Source organism: Planococcus citri, chromosome 2 (assembly GCF_950023065.1).
Source record: "Planococcus citri chromosome 2, ihPlaCitr1.1, whole genome shotgun sequence".
NCBI lineage: Eukaryota > Metazoa > Arthropoda > Insecta > Hemiptera > Pseudococcidae > Planococcus > Planococcus citri.
Genome location: NC_088678.1, coordinates 42452790 through 42473157, shown reverse-complemented (window position 1 = coordinate 42473157; position 20368 = coordinate 42452790). Strand labels below are relative to the sequence as shown.

Sequence of the window (20368 nt, the reverse complement as noted above, 5' to 3'; positions counted from 1 at the left end):
ATATAAAAATAAAACTTAGAAACACATTCAAAAATACACATTGTGGCAGAATAGGCAGAATGTAAGAAAATAACTCACTTCTTCGGTGATTTCAGGACACTGGATTCCATTCAAAGGTTCAATCATTGATTCGATATCTTGCTTGACGCCTTTGACGGAATCTAGTTCTTTTTCCAATTCTTTTATGCAAGTTAGCTTTGATTCTAGGTGTTCTACATCGAAATTTTCTTCTGGCAGACACCAGACGATTTTATTATTGCACATGTCGACGGTATCTTTCAAATTCGTGAGTTTATCTTTGAAACTCTTATTAACGAACAAAATAAGAGTGTTCTCGATTTTAACCAAATAAGAGGACGTATCGGCATAGCGTTTCTTGATCGCGTTTAATTCTTTTGCCACGCTAGAATTCGCGTAACTAGGATTAGCTGCTACAATTTCCGCGCAGATTTTGTCCATTTTCTCTAATTTTGGCTGAATTTTCTCCAAATCTTTATTTTTTTCTCGGCAGATCATTAGACGTTCGCAAATTGGAGTAATATCGCCCGTCAAATCGTCGCATTTCATTAACTTCTCCCGAATCGAATTCATTTCAGAGACTGCTTCTTTGAGTTCATCTTTAAGAATACTCTCTTTGGATTCGCAGGTGCCGATTAAATCACCCAGTTGTTTCAATTCTTGATCTAATTCACTGAATCCGTCGTTCAATACAGACATCAACGAGTCCAAATTAGGAATTGGTTTGTTTTCATTCAATTCTACCAACTGTTGGCGTCTTTTTTGAATTCCATCTTTCAATTTTTCGTTAACAGCAAGTTGCTCTTTGTAGGATTTCCATTTTACTTGAGCGTTGTTCACATCGACCAAAGTTTTCAACTGGTTATTGGTATCTTCGACGGTTTCTTTTAGCCATGGAAGCAAGTAGCTTTTCGATTCTTCGATCTGTTGCCACAAAGCGATTTCGGTATCAATTGTGGATAACTGATCATTTACTTTGGCGGAAACATCGTTCCATTTTTTCACCGTGGTTTTCATTTCGTTTTCAATAACTTGAACATCGAATTGCGGAACATTTCTGCTCAATTTGAAGATATTTTTACTCGAACTATCCATCTTATCCAAGTAATTTTTACTGTTTGAGATCGACTTGCTCAATTCGTTGTATTTTTCTTTCGTGATGTAAGCTTCGGTCAAATCGTTAGGTGACTTAATGTTGCCAAGAGAACCCTCGAAATCATTTAGCATGTTACCGGTTTCATTTTTAATTACGTTGAAACTGGTTAAGGCTTGCTGGAGGTTGCAATATGCGTCGATTTCTTGTTTCAGCTGATCGTTCAAGTTTTCCCAGTCACTTAGCAATCCAGTGACTTCGTTTTGTACATCGAGTATAACGGTATCGTCTTCTTTGATGAGAGAATTTGCTTTTTTCTGCATTTCGTCTCTAATTGGAGTGACTTGAGCGAATTTCGTTTCTAGTTTCATCAAATCGTCCACTCCGGGACGGAGTTTTTCCGGAGTTTTGATGTCAGACAGGGCCTTTTCGAGATCTTTTTTGCAACTGCCAATTTCTTTAATGAAACGTTCTTTAGTTTCGAGGAAATTCTTCTTGTGGGTTTCGATGACTTTATCTTTTTCACGTTTCTTGGCGATATCCACTCTGAAAGAAATACGTACGATGTATTTTAATCAAAAATAGCAAAAAATAACGAATAATTGATAAATGAATGCAACTAACCTCAAGTTATCGATCGTAGCTTTCATATCTTTCAACGAAGACAGCGGTTCGACCTTATACTTCACATTGATATTGGCGTCTTTACACAGTTTTTGAATAGTTCCAAATTCTTGCTCGTGAGCATTCAAATCAGCCCAACATTTATCGAGATCGGCATTAATCGAACTTGGATATTGATTCGACTCCACTTGATATTTCAAATTATTGACGGTTTCGGTGACGCCAAGATACCAGTCTCTAAAGGCTTTGTACTGTTCAATGGCTGTTTTCCTTTTATCGAGTAAATTCGTAATGTCCTAAAAAAAGAAGAAGAGACTCGATAAAAAAATTATTCAAAATTATACTAAAAAATTTCGGAAATTAACCTACCGCAAATTTGAGTTTAGCTTCGTTGAAATGGGTTACAGCGAAATTCTTCTGCGGTGGTTTTTGTCCTACAGCAGCATGTAACTTCACTTCGACATCTTCAAGGTAGGGTTTCTTCTCAGAGCACTCCACCGAAAAGGCGTGAAGCTTTTGTAGAGTGTTGCCCAAGTCATCATCTTCTATTTCTTGCATATCAGCAGCATTCGTCTCCACATCGTGAAGCCACGAACTGAAGGAGGTGATTTGTTCTTCGTACACTTCTCTGTAAAAAGTTGAAATCAGATTATATTTGATTCGGAAATTTTTTCATTTAGATGAACTTATTTTTTAGTACCTCGATACAATGATATCAGATAACAAATTGATTCGCTCTCGAATACCGTTCAATGCATTTTTACACTGGGCTTTCAGAGCATCGATATTGTTTCTCTTCTCTTCGGCAGCTTGTAAAGAGACATTATTTGCAATAACGTTACAAGAGTTGCCCAAGGATGAAACTTCGTTTTGTAATTCAGCCGTGCTTTGTGCAGCGCTCTAAAAAATTTTAAAGAAAAAATGACAAAAATATGAAACGTTTTCATTGGCAATAAATGAATTTCAAAGCTTTACCTTTAATTCTACGAGACGACTCTGCAAAACTTGCAGCTCGGTGTCTTTTTCAATAGGACTGTCGAGCAGATGCTTGAAATCGAAATTATTCAATTTGTTTTTAATCTCGAGTTCTTTTATTTCTAATTCTCTCCAATTTTCGTTGAGTTTTTGCAAACGTTTCACTTTATTGTCAGCATTCGCTTTTATGACATTTAAACGTAAAACCAGGGTCTCAGTTTCTTGCAAATTTGGATTCTCTTTTTCGATAGCAAAAAGTTTTTTCAATTTACTTTCTTTTTCTGCGCATTCGGATTTGAAATTCTGAACAAAAAATTAAGATTTAATACTCGAATAAAAAAAATGATTAAATTAAGAAATATGGTTTAAAAATTACTTTAACGTCGGCTAAGTGTTTTTCGATATCTTTGATAGCAGCCGGTTTAATAGCGCTGATTTCGGTTTCAGATTCTGCATTGGCAATCCATGGAGTAAGTTCTTCGATTTCTTTTTTATACTCTTCGATAGTAGCCAACTGCTTTTGCAACTGAGCACTTTGAACATCCATTTTTTGCTTCACATCGTGTACAGTAGAATGCAAAGTTTCTATTTCTTTCTTGATCAGAATTGGTTCTTCGACAATATCTACAATAAAACAACATTCGAATAATACTTTCAACTTTGCAAATACAAAATGAAATAGGTATGGAATATTTTGTATTTACCAATAAGAGAATCAACGTCATCGTTCAATTTTTCCACTGTAGAGATATGAGACGTCAACTGATTCTGTAAATTTTGAGTAGTTTTAGCTTGTTCTTCCGGCGACAATGTTGTAGTATTGATGGCCGTTATGGATGATGGCGCTAATTCAGTAGTCCATGTTTTGACTTGCTTGATATTGCTTTCCAGATCAGACCATTTAGAAGACAATTTTTCTAAATCATCGGTTTTCTTTTCGGCTTGTTTTTCATAGTCGGTTAAATCTTTGGAGATATCTTCCACCTGAAAAAAGTTTCGAAATGATTATACTTCAGATTCTACGAGTATTTTAAAGTACAAAAAAATTGATCCTAGTACCTCTTTATTAATGATTTCAACACGTTCAGGTGAAGCGATTCTACCAACATGGCTAGACAAATCTCTCAATTTTTTCAGGTTGATTTCAATGGCTTTTTTCAATTCCAGTTTTAATTCCTTCTTGGAGTTCAATTCGGCGACGAGTTGTTTAGAGTTGGAATACTTCACAGGCACGTCTTTCAATTCCTTTTCCGCCTTTTTGAGTAACGTCATAACAGCCTCTTTTTGTTCTTGGTAAGTAGTCCATACTTTTTGAGTTTCTGAAACAATAATTAGAGTATTTAATGAGACTGAATGGATTTTCTAGTCGAATTTGCGAATCTTAGTTAAACATTTACCTTTCAAATTATTCAAGTTCTCCACAGTTTTGGAATAAGAATCTTCCCATTCTACTTCCAAATTGGAGACCAAATCATTCAAAAATTCTGGAGATTGGTCACCATGTCTAGCTAATTCTTTGCCGCGTTGAATCATAGAGACGACATTTGCCCTCTGGTCATTTAGCAAATTAACAGCTTCTTGTTGTTGAATCACCAATTGATCGATATTTTCAATAGATTTCGGTTTCGATTTAATGTCTTCTCGAACTTTCTGCAGTAACTGACATACCTGAATTGAAAAAAAAAATTAATATAAAATTATCTGAGGAAATGGCTTAAAATTTTCCAATACTTACTTCGGTAACTTGTTTTTTGTACGTGTAGCATCTTGAATACAGTTCGGTACGAGTGATAATAAGCTCGATGGTAGGTAATAAGGATTTATATCGGGTAACCATTTGATCGACTTGTTTTTGTACATCGGTAGAAGTCTTGGGATAGAACTGAGACAGCATGTCTGACGTTTGCACCAACCACTGAATGTCAGCTCGTTTCTTATCCACATCACGACAAATCTCCTGATAAAATTCAAACATCGATCGATGAGACAATGTTATGGCAAATGCAATGTAATTTTATTATTGATAAAATTACTTGGAAGGTAGCTTTCTGGTTTTCGAATTCTTCGGCTGTGGTCAAATCTTGTAACAAGACTTTAACATTTCCATCGACTGAGTCCATCCATGCAGATATTTCGTCCATTCTGTAAAAAACAGATGGTGTTATAAATAAATAATTCAATTTTTATTTCAATTGATTCTTTCATTGACGTATGCCTACCTCTGAGTAAATTCTTTCCATTGCTCAGGTACTTGCTGAAGTTGTTTCTTTACAACACTGATATTACTCTGAATGACTTTCCAGTTTTGTAAGACACGTTCGTAGGCATCATTGAGAGTATCGCTTTCAGAATTTCGATTCATCGATTCATAGGAAGCGCTTAGCCTAGCGAGATTATTCATCAATTCTTTAGCATCACTTATGTAGGCACTTTGGTCGTTAAAATATTCCTGCAATTTTAATCAAACAATTAATCACTAAAATTCGTTGAATTTGAAAAAAAAAGGATTTCCCAGAACTAACGTTATGTTTAGCAAGCAGCATTTCAATATCCTCATGTTGAGTGAAAGCTTGTTGCTCCGAGATCAATTCTTTTTCCATCTCTTTTATTAGCTGATTGTACGAAGTTAAATCGAGTGAAAATTCTGACCTAATTAGATGAGGATGAGCAACTTCAAACGCTTCCTAAAACACAATAAAGAATTTCTCAAGTTTTTTAAACAAGTTATACTCAGATGTATGCATAATTTATTATTCGAATATACCTTCCAAGCTTGTTGCAATGCTTCAACTCGCCTATTGACATAACTGTGATCATTTGGAGATATGTGTTTCTTCAATTCTTTACCTGCTGACGTGAGCTCATTAATACGACTCTGGTCTGCATTTTCGAAATACGCCTAAAAAAAGTAAAATTGTATTAGACTTTTTTTTCGTTCTCCAAAGCTGGGGTTTCCAAAATTTTATTTTACTTTTTCGGTCTGGATGAATTGTTTCGAATCGATGTTCTTTTCAGTCAATAATTTTTGAGCGGTTTGTAACCATTCGGTAATGACACGTTCGATTTCTTTGAAATTATGCCAGTAACGAATGGCTTCTTCGAGTTTCTACGAAACAAAATACAAATTATCGTAAAAAGTTGCAGAAATATCAAGAATATTTTTCATTTATTTTCAGAACACTTACAACTTGCCAATCTTGAGCATCATTTGAAACTCGTTCGAAACGCGAGTTCAAGTCAGCCATTTTTTGTACAAAATCTCCGAGTTCTAGTTTTTCTTCGGAATCAATCGATTTTACGATACTCTGAAACTGCTTGTTTTTACTTTCCACCATTGATTGGTAGTAAGAAATGCGAGAGAAAAATGCCTAAAAAATGCCACAGAAAATATAACCATTTCGCAACTAAAATAATTTTAAAAAATGAATAAATTTCTCACCTTATGTCGTTCCAGTTGAGTCTGAATTTGCTCTTTGCCACCGGTAAGCGTATAAGAGTCGAGAAGATTTTCAGCTTTATCCAACCAAGAATTAATTTCTGATTGGCCTTCTCTCAATGCTTCTCTTTGAACGATCAATTGATTGAAGAGATTCAGTTGCATTGGAATAAGAGTACGAATTTGAAGCAACGATTCTAAAAAAAAAAAAACAAAAACAAATTAGATGGATGAATACGCACACTACGTGAACATCTAAAACCACCATACAAACCTTTCTCTCGTTTCACTTCCTTGACCATTTGTTCAACTTCTTCTTTACTGAGATCTTGAATTAGGTTTTGCAACAATTTAGAAATATTTTTAAGTATTTCGTCTTTTTCGGAAATTTCTTCTTGTAAATTCTGTTTTTAGAAAACAAACCAGAATGTAAAATGTAATATTTTTCACACACTTTTTTTTATAAGTTATCAAATTGAAAATCATACCGCAAGCTCACGGCCAAAGAAATGCAATCCTTCATCGGAATTCGGCTGTGTTGAGCTCAAAATATGCTCAGCTTTAGTAATCCACGTCTGTAAATCTTCCATTGACTCGTAATACTCTTTTCGAAGTTTAGATATCGAACTGGCGTTCATATATTTCCCAACAACCTGGACAAAAACAGAATCAAATACGAAATAAAAACATGAAATTTGGTTCAAATTTTGATATCTATGACAGGAAAACTCACGTCGAATAAATCTTTCCATTTTCCCGTAATTCTAGCGAATTTTTCACGTAATTCGGCACCAATAGAATCTTCACAGGTGGCTATTAAAAAGTTAACATTATCTTCTAAATTCAAGTATTTTTCCTGCCAAGCTTTTAGGTCCTGAAAAATACGCATAATTAAACATCAAATCATACATTAATTTTGAATCTATTTGAGAAAAAAAAATATTTACGTGGAAGTATTCTAATTTTTCATCTTCGGACGCATTCAGTTTATATCTCGAAGCATCGATCCAGTTCTCCAATTCGGTAGAAAGCGATTTCCAACGTTTCCAGTAGGCTACAACTTCTTCTAACATACTCTGAGCGCAATACAATTCAACCGAAACCGTTTTCCATCTTTCTTCTATGTCACGTAAAAATCGATCTACATTTGCTGCCTCTGTTTTATCTACAAAAATTTTTCAAAAAATTTTTAAAAAGTTCAAAAAAATAAATTTTAATGTGTAAATAGGTATAAAATTACCAATATTTCCATCGCGTTTATATTCTATAACGACATTTTGCATATCATTAAAAGCTCTATTGAATTCTTGAATTATTTCGTTTCCGATCACATAATTATTGTATTGGTCAAGAAGCGCTTGTACATTTTCTTCGTAACCATATTTCACAGTCCAGCCTTTTAATTTCTTTTCCGTTAGATTAAGGAAGGCGATAAGACAACACTGCAATAAAATCATTTATGAAAAATTTTATCCTTTTGAGACTGAATATCGTCAGAAAATGATCTCACCTTATGTTCTAAATATTTTAATCTAATTCTACGTTGAGCAGCTTTGACAGTAATATCGTCCAAACGAGCGAACATGTTGTTTATTTGATTTTCCAAGATTTGAGACGAAATAGGAATAGTTCCAACGGCTTCTTCTAATTTCGCTCGCACGGTAGGTAATTGCGAGAAAAATGCCTATAATAGAAAAAAATTAATTAAATCGAGGAAAAAGAAATAAACAGGTAGGTAAGCATAAGTGCGGATACACGCATGATTTGAAATATTACTTTATGTTCTTCTAATTTCTGATTAATTAAAGTAGCCGTATCCTCATTCATTATGGTCGGTATATCATCGTTATAAATAACATTTTCCGCTTTAATTAGCCAATCGGCAATTTTATCGAAAGGTGAAGGTAAATTATTGTCCAACGCCCACCGCCATTGATTCAACTGTAAAATTACTCGATTCAATTAGATCGGGGATATTTCCATTTCCAACACCTATTTTTAAAAAAATCATACTTGAGTTTCGAGTAATCGCCACAGTCGTTCGATTTCTCTCCATGATTCCGGAGTAATACTAATAGCTCCTTGGAAAAGAACGAGTTTCTTTAGTTTTTCGAATAACGGCGAGTAGTTTTCTTTTTCGTTATAGATCTCGTAGTAATCCTGTAACATTTGAGTAAAAAATTTCACACGTAACCTTGAAATGAAGATAACGAATTTAACAAGTAATTAATTAAAGGCTTTTATAATTACCGAATAATTACTGGTAATATTTTGGGGTACAGATAACAATTGAGTACGATCAGTCAACCACGAAATAAATTTATTATATTCCTCTTGTACAACGCTAATCGTTTCACCGGAGTAGCTACGAACTTCCGGATACTTGTATACGAATTGGGCAACGTAAGTCATCACTGATCTTTCATCTGGTCGATCTACGTCTACATCCTGCGATACAACAATTGAGCGTTATTTCATCGGCGAGTTTCCGGAATTTGAAATTGGGTAGTTAAAACTTGCACATACCTCAGGATCTAACAATCTAGATATGCCTAGGCCTTGCTCAGCGGCAGTAAAAGCTGTTTCTAAGCGTTGACGGTTAGTAACCGTGCGCATCGATGACATATCGATTAAATTCGATTGAATAGTATTAATAATATTGAGGAACAAATGCCCGTCTCGCCAACTGGGTCCGAAATCTGTTACTTCGAAGCCGCACTCTCTGAAATATTTCAATTTTGTTACTCAAATCCGAATAAATGATATTTATATTTTATTCTAGTAAATGAATAAACAAAAACGGCTTTTTAAGAAGTAAATTTCTCATTGAGAGACATCCAGTTTGAATAGTAGGTAGATCTTGAAAGAAATGGCTCCACAATAAAAAATAAAAAAAATAACTCCAACTCTCCGAAATAGCTATTTTTTGCACTTGAATACTCCAAATGAATTTAGACTTCCACTTTTAAAAAAAATCAGAATTTATCAGAAGGAAGATAGAAAAGGAAGGAAGGAGGGCCGATAATTTTGCCCAAGTTTAAAATTTACGCAATGAAATCAATTTTTTCTTTGAAAATTCGTTAAAGCACCAATGTCTCATCGTTTCTAAATTGAAAAGTCGATAAACAGGCCATACCCAACGACCCGAGCAAGATTTTATCTTTAGGGTGAATTTGTTCACTCATTTACCGAGCTATAATTGCTCCATAATAGACTCATTTCTACACAGAAACATGATAACATGTTATTACCTAGGTAAAACATTTTTAACCCATTTCAACAGAGATTTTCTGGCTCCGCTAATTTTTTTATCAGGTGTAGGAGATCGTAAACTTTCCAAACTGCTCGTACTGCCGTCGAAATGCGAACTCAAAGATGACATAGCACGTGTACCTTCTTCAATCTGTAAAACAAAAATAAATTATCAAACATCATCGTTTTAAATTTGTTCACCATCGAGTCGAATAACTTACTGCTAAAAATTCCTTATTTTTTTCATGGCGAAGCTTGCATAAAAAAATTAAAATATCGTAAATCTCGAGTAAAAAAACATTCGTCAAAAAGCAGGCCAGATTAATTTGACAATTAAAATGCTACAAAAAGCAATTATTTTTCTCTTTGAGCATGTCTCAAGGGGGCCAAAAATTTACTACTTAAGGTCATGTTTACTTTAAATGTTTTATTAAAATACCTTGTTTTGACCTATTTATCAAATTTTTACTCATCAAAACGGAGGTATCATTCATAAAAATCAGCGATACGATTTCCGAGAATATTTTGATCACGAGCCAGAAAAAAAAAACATCTCGCATAGTTGGGTCAATTTATTGTTCATAGAAACGACTAATTAAATACTTAGAGTGCCGTACTGCATATGAGAATACTTTTCCACAATTACTTTTCTTTTCGTGATGTCGATTAAATTTTGCAAGATGACAATGTTCATCCATTATGCATCAAGTAATGTTATTCTTATGACACGAGCACCAGAGGTAGCAACAAAAAAAAAATGAATAATTTTCAATTTTTATTTTTGTCGCGATTTGTGTTATCATCGACGATGTATTTAGAGGACATTTAATTCACCAAAATCATCTTCCCTTACATACTCGACCAACGTTAGCCAAAACCATAAAAGATAAACGGTACGAAACGCGAAAGTCTTCTAAAATTTCACTTATCAATGCCGACAACAATCGCGTCTACAGTCAAATTCGTCGTCGCCGAATAAAATTTTCTTTAAATGGCAAATTCTTCTCAAGGTTTTAGGAATATACCGCAACAAAGTGGTAATAAAATTACGCTTATAAGTTAGTTAAGTGATTCAGACGCGTACTTGGAAGTATAAGATAATCGTCCATATGAGACCCAATACCACAGCCGGTCTTCCATCGACTAAATCTGTCGAATTTATATTCACCAATTTAATCTGAAATCAATACATAAAAAATTGAAAATTTGAACGTTAAACAATAGTCTGTGATGTAAAAAGTAACAATAGACGAAGATAAATGACCGACATAAATCATACTGCAGAACGATTTTGTAATTTTATTATAGCGCATGCAGTTTCGTTGATACGAGTAAAATTGAATTCATGTAATTCCTCGGCTTAAGAGTATACTATACAGATACACCTATTTTTAAAACGATCTTCTCGAAGAGATGTTATAAAGACATAATGACATAATTTGTTGTTCAAGCATTGATTCATTAGCGAAAAAAAAATTATTCGACCTTGACGTAAAGAGCATTTCAACGGGAATTTCTTAACTAGTTTCCTTTTTTGAAATACCTAACTACATAGAAAAAACAATCTTATTAGTTTGAGACAGACGTGCATTTCAAATTCGTTAAGAGATGGCTGAAATGCCAAAATTTTTAAATTTGGCATCATACTTGAGGAAATTCAATAGGTAAGCATATAAACAACCCATAGACTGCACAATGTCCATCATATGGGCGTATTTCGACCAAAAAAAAAATGCGAGCAGAAAAAATACCTAGATAATTATTGATAATTAGCTTATGTATTAGAGAAAATTTGAATTTTGAGAAGGAGGGATGCCGTATTTTCACCATGCTGAGACGTTTTCCTCGTTATTTATCAGATGTGATTTATGTTCGCGAATTTGTGTTATTTTGCATAAAAATCTATACTTTAAAGTTATTCAGGAGTACCTTGAATTTTCCAATTTTCAAAAAATATCATAAAAATTTGAATCTGAATAGGAAGAAATGGATTTTGAAAGTGCTAAATTTCAAAAAATGGGTTATTTTTGTATATTTTTTTCAAATTTTGAAAAATAAACATGAGCTAAAATGAACGTGCCGAAAATTTTAAACCTTCAATCCTTACAGAGCATTGGATGTGACAGGATGCGCTGTTTCAAAATTTCAAAAAACATGTCATGTTTTATTCACATCCCCCCCCCCCATTCTAAAATCATATTTGGGTTAAAAATTAGTAAAAATTATGTATACAGCCTTCAAAAAAGTAAAAAGAACTGAAAATTTAAAAAAAAACTGCATTCAGTGGTTCCAAAATTATGTATTTGAATGATTTACCTAAATAGGTACAGCCAATTTTTTATGAACGTAGTTTTTGCAATTTTGCATGAGCTTTTTATCTGCCAAAAGTATAAAAATCGGTGGAAAATAAAATTTTAAAAAATTGTCAAATTCAGAAAAAGTACCGATTTTATTTTAAAAATGAAATCAAATAATAACTACTCGTCGAAAATTTCAAAAAAAGTCGTAAGAACCTCCGCTTTGCACCGTGCAAAATATTTAAAAAATCGGTGACCCGTCGTGCAAATTTTGGCTGATTTGGCATGGAATGACCCAATAGAATGGACTCCCAAAATTTTGCCAGTAAAACACCACCACCTCATCCAGTCATCACTGCTCAACACGAGTCAAGTTAGTATAACATTTCCTAATTATCCGGAAGAGGGGTGGTTGCGAAGATTTCCGAGATAGATCAACGAACTTGAAAACGTATAGCATATAGACTGAGACTAACTTGATTAGCTCGTACTACAAGGTCACCCAGTCTAAAATGCCCTCGAGTGAAGATTTGCGGTAGAAATTGAGAGATTTTTCACTTCACAGAGGGATTTTTAAAAAGTTTGCACCAAATAATAGCTTTGGGATTGAAATTAGAAATAAAAAGTGATAAGGAAAATTTTATTGATAATCAAAAGTTGATATTTAAGAATTTTTGTTAAAAAATTGTTTGTACGACAGATTTTAGGCCTTTCTCAGAAACGAAAATTTTGCCATAAAAATTGCAATTTCCAAACAAGAACTCTGTAGTGCTCAACATCAAAGTTTAAACTCGCAAAAGAAAAATTAATGATAATTTTACAATCGAGCAAAAAACTAAACCACACTACTCATACTTTTTTTTGGAATATCTCACGCATCCGTAACGACCAACGAACGACTGACATAATAAACCAAAAATAATGCTAACCTTGGAAAAAAGTAAGTAAGTAATTGCGATTCTCGCCGAGGAAGTGAATGTAATAAACCGTTGAACTAATTTACGTTTCGAGTTACTTAATTGTTAATAGTTTATATGGGATCTAATGATTTTAAAAGTTCGTTTATTTAACAACTTCAATTACGTTCAGCATACCTCGGTCAAGGTTACAAAAACGAAAAACTTTTCGATAAATATCTTTCACTCATTTCGATCAGCATTGAGGCACGAGGCGCGACCGTTTCAAAATTTAACAACAGGAACAGGATGGATCCGGATCCTTTCTCATTTACCTTCTCTCTACCTTCTACTTGAGACAATTTTCAAAATAATCGCATACGTGAGTTACTCAACGACGTCTCTGACTCAACAACGACCTACAAACTTCCCAGAAAAATTTCGCCAATGTCTAACTCTGTATAAGTTGATTGTTTAGACGAAGTACTCGAGGCAAATCTATGCGTACTACGTGCAATGTTTACATTCACATTATACTCGATGGAACATTGTACAAACATTTCAATGTCTTTTGAACCCTAATTCCGTTCATTAGATAACCATTCGCAGAACAGCTATAAGCAACTTATACCTATATGACTCTCATAGTCAGCCTAATCGTAGGAATGGTTTCGATTCCACCACAGAATATTGATACGCAGAAGAGGGCATTATACCACGTATGTAACATGGCATACACGGACACATTACAGGAATCACTTTCAATGATTGCGAAAAGGAAATAAAAAATCAATTTTTATAACAATAGAGTTCCGATAAAAAGAAAAAAAAACGAGGTCATTATCACATAAACATCCAAAGCAAAGATTTACCAACAACTTGCACGAAGGATGTTATAGACTTCAGGGGGGGGGCAGCACAAGCCAGAGAAATGGTTTAATTAACAATACGCTCACAGAATATGTATTATCCACACAGGTACCTAGTAATTATCGTTTTGATTTAATACGCTGGCTAATTCACAAACTGGTTTAAAATTCACCCACAAGGTATAGAATTTTTTCTACGTCACGACGACGACGCAGTCTTTGAAGAAGCGAGAAGATCTAAACGATTCTAATAATATACTCAAGCGAGTAAAATACCCGTGTAGGTATGCCAATATGACAGCTACAAATTTAAAAATTCTCAACCCTTTACCATTTCGAGTAGATAAAATAAAAGTAAACGAAAACATGCATAAAATACAAGTTAGGATGTCACAAGATTTACTTTACGTTTCGTTTGCGAACTTCTCAAGGCAATCCGGATCCTATAGCATACTAGCTGTAGCCATACATCCACACTGCCCCACTAATAAAACACATTATGCTCTCGATTGAACATAAAAATACAAATACTTGAGATTTTATATTACATATACATATGCTATGCAACTCGGGATGCTTCCAAATAAAAATTTATTTTTAAAATAGGTATGCCCAAACAGGTTATGTAAATTTTATCCTGCTATAAGGAAAATTTAGAATTAAATAAACACACCTTTTCGAGCTAGGTATGCCAATTTTATCAACAAAATTATTATACAAATATTTATAAAAACATAACCACGTTTTATCACCTTTCCGGACCGACGAAATTTTTTCAATCTTTAACGCCTCATCATGCCGTGAAAAGAAGGTAGCCTAACTAATGGCGATGAAATCCAAATGACCGGAGTAATATTTAAAAAACTTTTAATAACAGTATTTAGTATTTAACACGCCTTATTTAATTGTCGTTGTACTTGGTAACCTACAAGGCTGAACGATTAGTATCCGATAGACACTTTTTTCGCAGTTATTACAAGGAAGAAAACAAACATTATTTGCATTACGTCATTATAATCGAATTTGATTGGAAAACTCCGCCGAGGAATGTAACTGCACTCACTGTTTAATAATACCTATGTAAATAAGTGATAGTCCTATGTAACCAATTCTAAGAACCAGTTCGAAAAATGAACTAAATCAAAGGAAATGTAGTTCAATTTGAAAAAATGTAAATTTTCTAAGAAATTGAAGGAAAACTACTTTCTTATTTCATAAAGCCCGCGGATTCGCCAGAACCTAATCAAGAAATTATTTGCAGGTTTTCCTTCGTGACTATCAAATAAATCAAAGAGATAGGTAGTAGTTACTAAAACATAAAATTGAATAAAAAAGTTTACCTTTTTGCTCTGTAGAAATTGTAAAGCTGTGTTCACATTGCTCAGGAAATGAGGTCTTCGTAATTTCGATCCTCTCTCCATAGGCTGCAAAATACAAAATTTAAATTAATATTTTGGAATTAAAAGGTTTGACTTTTTTTGCACATTTATAAGCAGGATGTCTGTGAAATCACAACTACAACAAATCTGAACATGTTCTGACCAAAAATTATTTTTTTTGCTGACAACATGGCATCAAAAATGTATTTCTTTTATTTTTCTAGGTTGTCCAACTATGTAGAAATTTTTTGAAAAACATTTGAGTGATGCGAAGGAAGGGAGGGATGACTCCTTTTTTGAGCTATGAGATTCTGTTCTTTTTCCAAACGGTTTTAGTTTTTTTTTTTTTTTTTGTGAAAATCAGACTTTTTAAAACATATTTTTTGAATACGAGTCCCTATTTCATATTTGTTCAAACAAAATTTACAGCAAAGAAAAATTTAATGGAAAAATGAATTAAAAATTGCTCCCTCCTTCTTTTTAGTTTCAAATCTAAAAAATTTTTAAAAAGTATTTTATGGTGAATCGGCTACGACAATTTTTTGAAATTTTATTGTAGCCTCTTGTTTGTACCAAACAGTTAAGTATATGTACAATGAATTTAGGAGGAATTTTGGAATAATTTGGGTAATAATAACACGTGAACGGCAAAATTCGCACATTATTTTTGAAAAGAATAGAAAATTTTATTTTTTCTTCCTTCTCAAAAAAAAAGAAGTGAAAATAAAAATCAGTTTCATATTCTTTTAAAAAGAAAAAATCTTGGAATTTTTCAAAAAAAATTCAATGTTTTATTGATGATTTGAAAAAATTTGAGATTGAAGTCAAGATACTCAAAATACTTCAATTTCGGTTTCAAATTTAGTGGCCGCGAGGCTCTTAATGCCAAGTAGAAGCCTCTGACTTTAACCCAGAGTTGCAGACATAGCAATGATCAAGTTCTCAGAAGGACTTGCAAAACTACGAGGGAACAAATACTCAACGAAAAAATTGTCGGTACGTTCCGTAAAAATTCTCCAATTCCGAAGGATGCGAAGACTGACAATTTCTGATTAGATATTATAACTTTAAATATTTTGAGACTAAAATATTAGAAATTTTGAATATAAATCCTACAGTTTTAAAAATGTGTAATTTCATAGAGGAAGCATTTTTTTTTCTTTTGAATAATCATACGATAAGTAGGTATAAGAGCCAGAAGATACAGGTATTTTTCCGCAATTAATATTTCGAAATAAGTATATTCTTTTAAAATCCAAAATTGGCACTACCCAAGCATAAAATTTTTTCCTATTTACATACGCTTGCAAAACATTGGGTAATATTATTTTTCACCAAATATCTCTGCAGGCATTTGACTTAGCAAAAAAAGCAACTCATTAAATATACCATTTTCAAGCTGAACTTGAACAAGTGGCAAAAATTTAAATAAAATAATTCATTTATTTACCAGTTTTTCTCCGGATAACACTTCTAGAAGAGCTAATAACTTAGTTCCATCTTTTAAATCATCGATCAGGTCGTTTATTCGTAGAGGCGGATTTCTCTGTAAAAAATAATAAAACAAATTTGAAAAATACAGTTCGTCAATCATTTAAAAAATACGACAAAAAACGTTCTAATTTTCCATTGATCGACATACGACATACCCACTTTCATCAGCGATTTTACGTCTATTTAAAAAAAATGTAAATTTCATCAAAAATACCCCTAGGTATAAATTTAGCAATCAAATTTGCCAGTTCATTATACGATAGATAATCGATCTCATTAATCACTCCGTTAAATCTCTTCAAATAAACCTGTTCTTAAAACAATGCCAGAAAAATATCTAAGACGAATAATTATACATAAATGCAAATTTGCAATTTTATTTGAATTTTTTGCCGCAAGATTCATTATCGTCTATTCGTCACGACGATTAAAAAAAATCATGAATAAATTTTCAATAAAATTGTGAAAACTTGGCTACATTCGATATTTACAATTTAGTCATTTTGTTTAACATGCATTTCACATTTGATAATTTTAAAAACACGCCGAATTTGACCTTGTTTCAGCTGAGGAAAAAAATTGTTGCAGCGGTTTGAATATATTAACGCAAATGACCGGCTGGTAGCTTTAACTCGCCAAGTACCCCAGACTGTGAATATTTTCATCGCAAATGTCGACCAATTTATAAGCAAATTATAATATAGAAAAACGAGTGAAAAATTTCGTAACTTACTTTCGATAAATACGAGTTGATCCAATTAACAAATGTTTTCTTCTGTACTCGTTCTTGTTCATCTGTAAACGATTGGAAAAAAAATTGAATTAAAAATTTTTTCGCAAATAAAATCATATGTACAAAAAACCAACACCGAAGATTAATTCGCTAATTTAGTATAGATTAACCAAGCAAAAACGTTAATCGAAAATATATTAATATCGAAACAGCACATTATCACTCGAAATCCAACACAATACCTTGTTTATGTTTACAGACTTCATAAAAAGAAGGCACACGTTCCATCAAATCGACACACACAAACTTTTTTACAACAAAGCACCAACGCTAAAAAATTACGACAAAAACAAATTTTCGGCATGAAAAAAAACCACTCTACCACAACCATAGGTCACATACTGTTGAATGAAAGTATTTTTGATCGGTTTCACCGGATATTGTAAGGGGTTAAAAAAAAAACTTAATATTCCTAACAAAGGCAAAGTACTGGCTGGCACTAACTTTAAAACGGAAAGAACAGAGTCAACTACCCTATTCCTAAGTTTCTAAGTATGCAAAATAATTTGTTTGAACAAAAGCACGACTCAATAAAAATTATTCTTTTTTGAAATATGCCATAATGAATAATACGTGTATTCAGCATTTTTCCGCACGTTTCGTAAGATAAATTGAATTTTCCTCAATGAATGTAGACACGAGAGAGAGAAAATTCGTATTATATACGAAAAATACGTATATTTGATGCGTTCGATACAACTGCCTATAGTTTTTATTCGTTTTAGAGTAAAAGTAAAACTTTTTTCTTTCTTTTTTTCACCTACATCCATAAAAAGTGGTTTACAATGTTAGTAGGGTAAGCGATCGAGCTGCATTGGGGAAAAACAAATTGTCACGTGTAGATTTTACACGCAATTCCAATATACAAACGAATGAAGAATAAAAATGTATGTCTGTCTCAGGAACTATAACCCATAACGCCACCATGAGCAGCGTAGGTAGGTAAGATATACGAGTTTCGCGCAAAGGTAGGCCTATTGGTTTTGAAAAATTGACCGAATTTGATACGCACGCATTGTTAATGCGATTTTCGTATGTTATAGTACGATCGTATCTAAGGCTATGCGTACGTCTACGTGAACTAAAAAAGATGATTTGTTATGGCTGACGCACATTTTGTTAATTTTATTAATGAAAAGCTCGAGAAAAAAAATCATTCGATGAAATTTCGTGCTTTTTTCGGATCTTATTCTTCGACGAAACTATTATTTTCTGCTAACCTATATCGAAACAGAAATGATCAAATATTGGCCTATTCAATAAAAATGATTCATATTGACGTTTCAAGGCAAAACAAAAATTAAATTAAATACATGATTGTTTTCAAGATGATTCAAAAATAAGACGTAATAAAAATATAAACAACTTTTTTTCTGACAAAAAATCCAACTTGATTCAAAAAAAAAAACTAATCAACTTGTAATTGAATATTTAACTAACGATTATTTTTTACAACAAAAATGTTGAATAGTTGGTTTTGTTGCCAAAAAGGAATTTATACTATTCATGACGGTAGATCGCGAAAAAAAGTGGAAGAATTTTGGCTAAATTTAGCAAAAACCTTCATTTTTGAGTTAGAAAACACAAACAAAAATTTTAACCTTGCACGTGTCTTTGGAAGAGAGATATGAGTCCTTAAAGAAGGGGTAATAATCTGGAGAAATATTTCGGAATCTAGTGGTGCCAATTTCTTGGTCATTACCGGCGATTACAAAAAATCGAGAAAATTAACAGCAAAAACTAAACAAATTTTTTCAAGTTTTTGGAATTGGCAACAATGGCTAAAAAATTGGCACCACTAGATTCCAAAATATTCCCCCAGTTTCAGAAATGATATCTTTCGATATGGTGCTGGAGCAAAAAAAACACGATTTTTTTCAAAAATGCCTCCTCTTTGAGAACTCATATTTCCCCTCCAAAAGTACCTCCAGAGCTGAAATTTTTTCAGGGTGACTTTCAATCAAAATAAAGATCTCCAATGAATTTGGTCAAAATTCTCCAACATTTTTTTTTTCGCTATCGAGTGTACCCTACTACAATTAATAATATACAGTGTTTCGTCAAACATGGATGATAGGATGTGCTTTGGATTTGTGAACACTCAGACAATCTCTTAGATCTATTCAAAAACACGACCCGGGAAATCTTGTCGATATTCAAAGCATAATTGACGAAAAACCTTTTTTTTAAATGACTTTTGGTATAAAAATATATTTTTTACCAGATTTTGTATTTTTCCATTTATTTTACAACTACTTACAACACAAAATGGTTTGAAATCACTTCCAATCAGCTGGAGGAGGGGGGAGGACAGACGAAGGAAGAAAGAGAGGCAAGGAGGAGTCAATCATGGGTATAGATTAATAAAATTTCAATTTTCCAACTCACGTAGGCAAAATTACATTTTTTGTCCCATTGTTCCTTTAATTTCTTTCAATTCTTGAAATTTTAATTTTCAACTAGTAGAATATTTTGAAACCTGGCCCTAAAGGTGTTGGAAAAATTGATTGAAATAAATACTAGGTATTCATTTTCAGACACGTATACAGGGACAGGGGATCACTAAACGCTAATCCTTTCCTCCAAGTTTTACCTTTTTCCAAAAAAAAAAAAAAATCCTTCCTCCTATCACTCATAATGACATATGAACACTTCAGAATAAAAACCAACGAAGCAATAATAATTCTATCATAATCCCACAAACGGTAAACATGTCAGCATGTCGTATAATGGGACATTTATAAGGTGATAAAATCATGGGACATCAGCTATCAACATCACTATACTCGATTCATTCATAAAAAAAGTACTCCTTCAATAGAAAACCAGTTCTTATCGATATTACTGATCGTGTAACAAATCGGCACGAGTCTTCTCCTTATACTCAATTACAGTAACAAATTACTTCTTCAAATGAAACGCTATTTAAGGACAAGGAGCAGCCATTTATAACGCCCAAAGCATGCGAGTCAATTAAAATTCACATCGAGAATATATCGTAATTCGTATGTGCATAATTATGAATAAGTATTTAATGCATTCGTGAAAATGCATAAAAAAAACTTATAAATAAAAGCAAGTGACAATATTACGTAATGAAAATAAATCTGAAAACTGGACCACCATTTTGAAAAACTGAGCTTTTAATATTATAGTAAAGTTACGTTTGTATAATAAAACATATCTCATGTCATATTTAGTCCAACTGCATGTGCATTATGAAAAAATTGGCAAAATTTCTA

General features: G+C 32.9%; 1 protein-coding gene across 6 annotated transcripts in view; it reads right to left on the bottom strand.

The window, feature by feature from the left end:
- The window catches only part of Msp300 (Muscle-specific protein 300 kDa), a 113215-nt gene that overhangs the window by 70841 nt on the left and 22006 nt on the right, over nucleotides 1–20368 (bottom strand). For all 6 annotated transcript variants that reach the window (XM_065350296.1, XM_065350297.1, XM_065350299.1 and 3 more), the window contains exons 4-35: nucleotides 17067–17128; nucleotides 16290–16385; nucleotides 14801–14884; nucleotides 10483–10575; nucleotides 9398–9549; nucleotides 8673–8868; nucleotides 8397–8594; nucleotides 8160–8306; nucleotides 7923–8087; nucleotides 7657–7830; nucleotides 7387–7588; nucleotides 7094–7311; nucleotides 6880–7020; nucleotides 6635–6799; nucleotides 6421–6550; nucleotides 6150–6343; nucleotides 5896–6078; nucleotides 5682–5816; nucleotides 5475–5609; nucleotides 5233–5394; nucleotides 4930–5159; nucleotides 4744–4852; nucleotides 4446–4667; nucleotides 4108–4378; nucleotides 3770–4029; nucleotides 3415–3694; nucleotides 3087–3334; nucleotides 2711–3013; nucleotides 2436–2635; nucleotides 2105–2363; nucleotides 1736–2031; nucleotides 79–1657 (exon numbers count right to left, since the gene is read on the bottom strand). In XM_065350296.1, coding sequence (XP_065206368.1) covers nucleotides 79–1657; nucleotides 1736–2031; nucleotides 2105–2363; nucleotides 2436–2635; nucleotides 2711–3013; nucleotides 3087–3334; nucleotides 3415–3694; nucleotides 3770–4029; nucleotides 4108–4378; nucleotides 4446–4667; nucleotides 4744–4852; nucleotides 4930–5159; nucleotides 5233–5394; nucleotides 5475–5609; nucleotides 5682–5816; nucleotides 5896–6078; nucleotides 6150–6343; nucleotides 6421–6550; nucleotides 6635–6799; nucleotides 6880–7020; nucleotides 7094–7311; nucleotides 7387–7588; nucleotides 7657–7830; nucleotides 7923–8087; nucleotides 8160–8306; nucleotides 8397–8594; nucleotides 8673–8868; nucleotides 9398–9549; nucleotides 10483–10575; nucleotides 14801–14884; nucleotides 16290–16385; nucleotides 17067–17128 — 7289 coding nt within the window. The remainder of the gene's footprint in view (nucleotides 1–78; nucleotides 1658–1735; nucleotides 2032–2104; nucleotides 2364–2435; nucleotides 2636–2710; nucleotides 3014–3086; nucleotides 3335–3414; nucleotides 3695–3769; nucleotides 4030–4107; nucleotides 4379–4445; nucleotides 4668–4743; nucleotides 4853–4929; nucleotides 5160–5232; nucleotides 5395–5474; nucleotides 5610–5681; nucleotides 5817–5895; nucleotides 6079–6149; nucleotides 6344–6420; nucleotides 6551–6634; nucleotides 6800–6879; nucleotides 7021–7093; nucleotides 7312–7386; nucleotides 7589–7656; nucleotides 7831–7922; nucleotides 8088–8159; nucleotides 8307–8396; nucleotides 8595–8672; nucleotides 8869–9397; nucleotides 9550–10482; nucleotides 10576–14800; nucleotides 14885–16289; nucleotides 16386–17066; nucleotides 17129–20368) is intronic.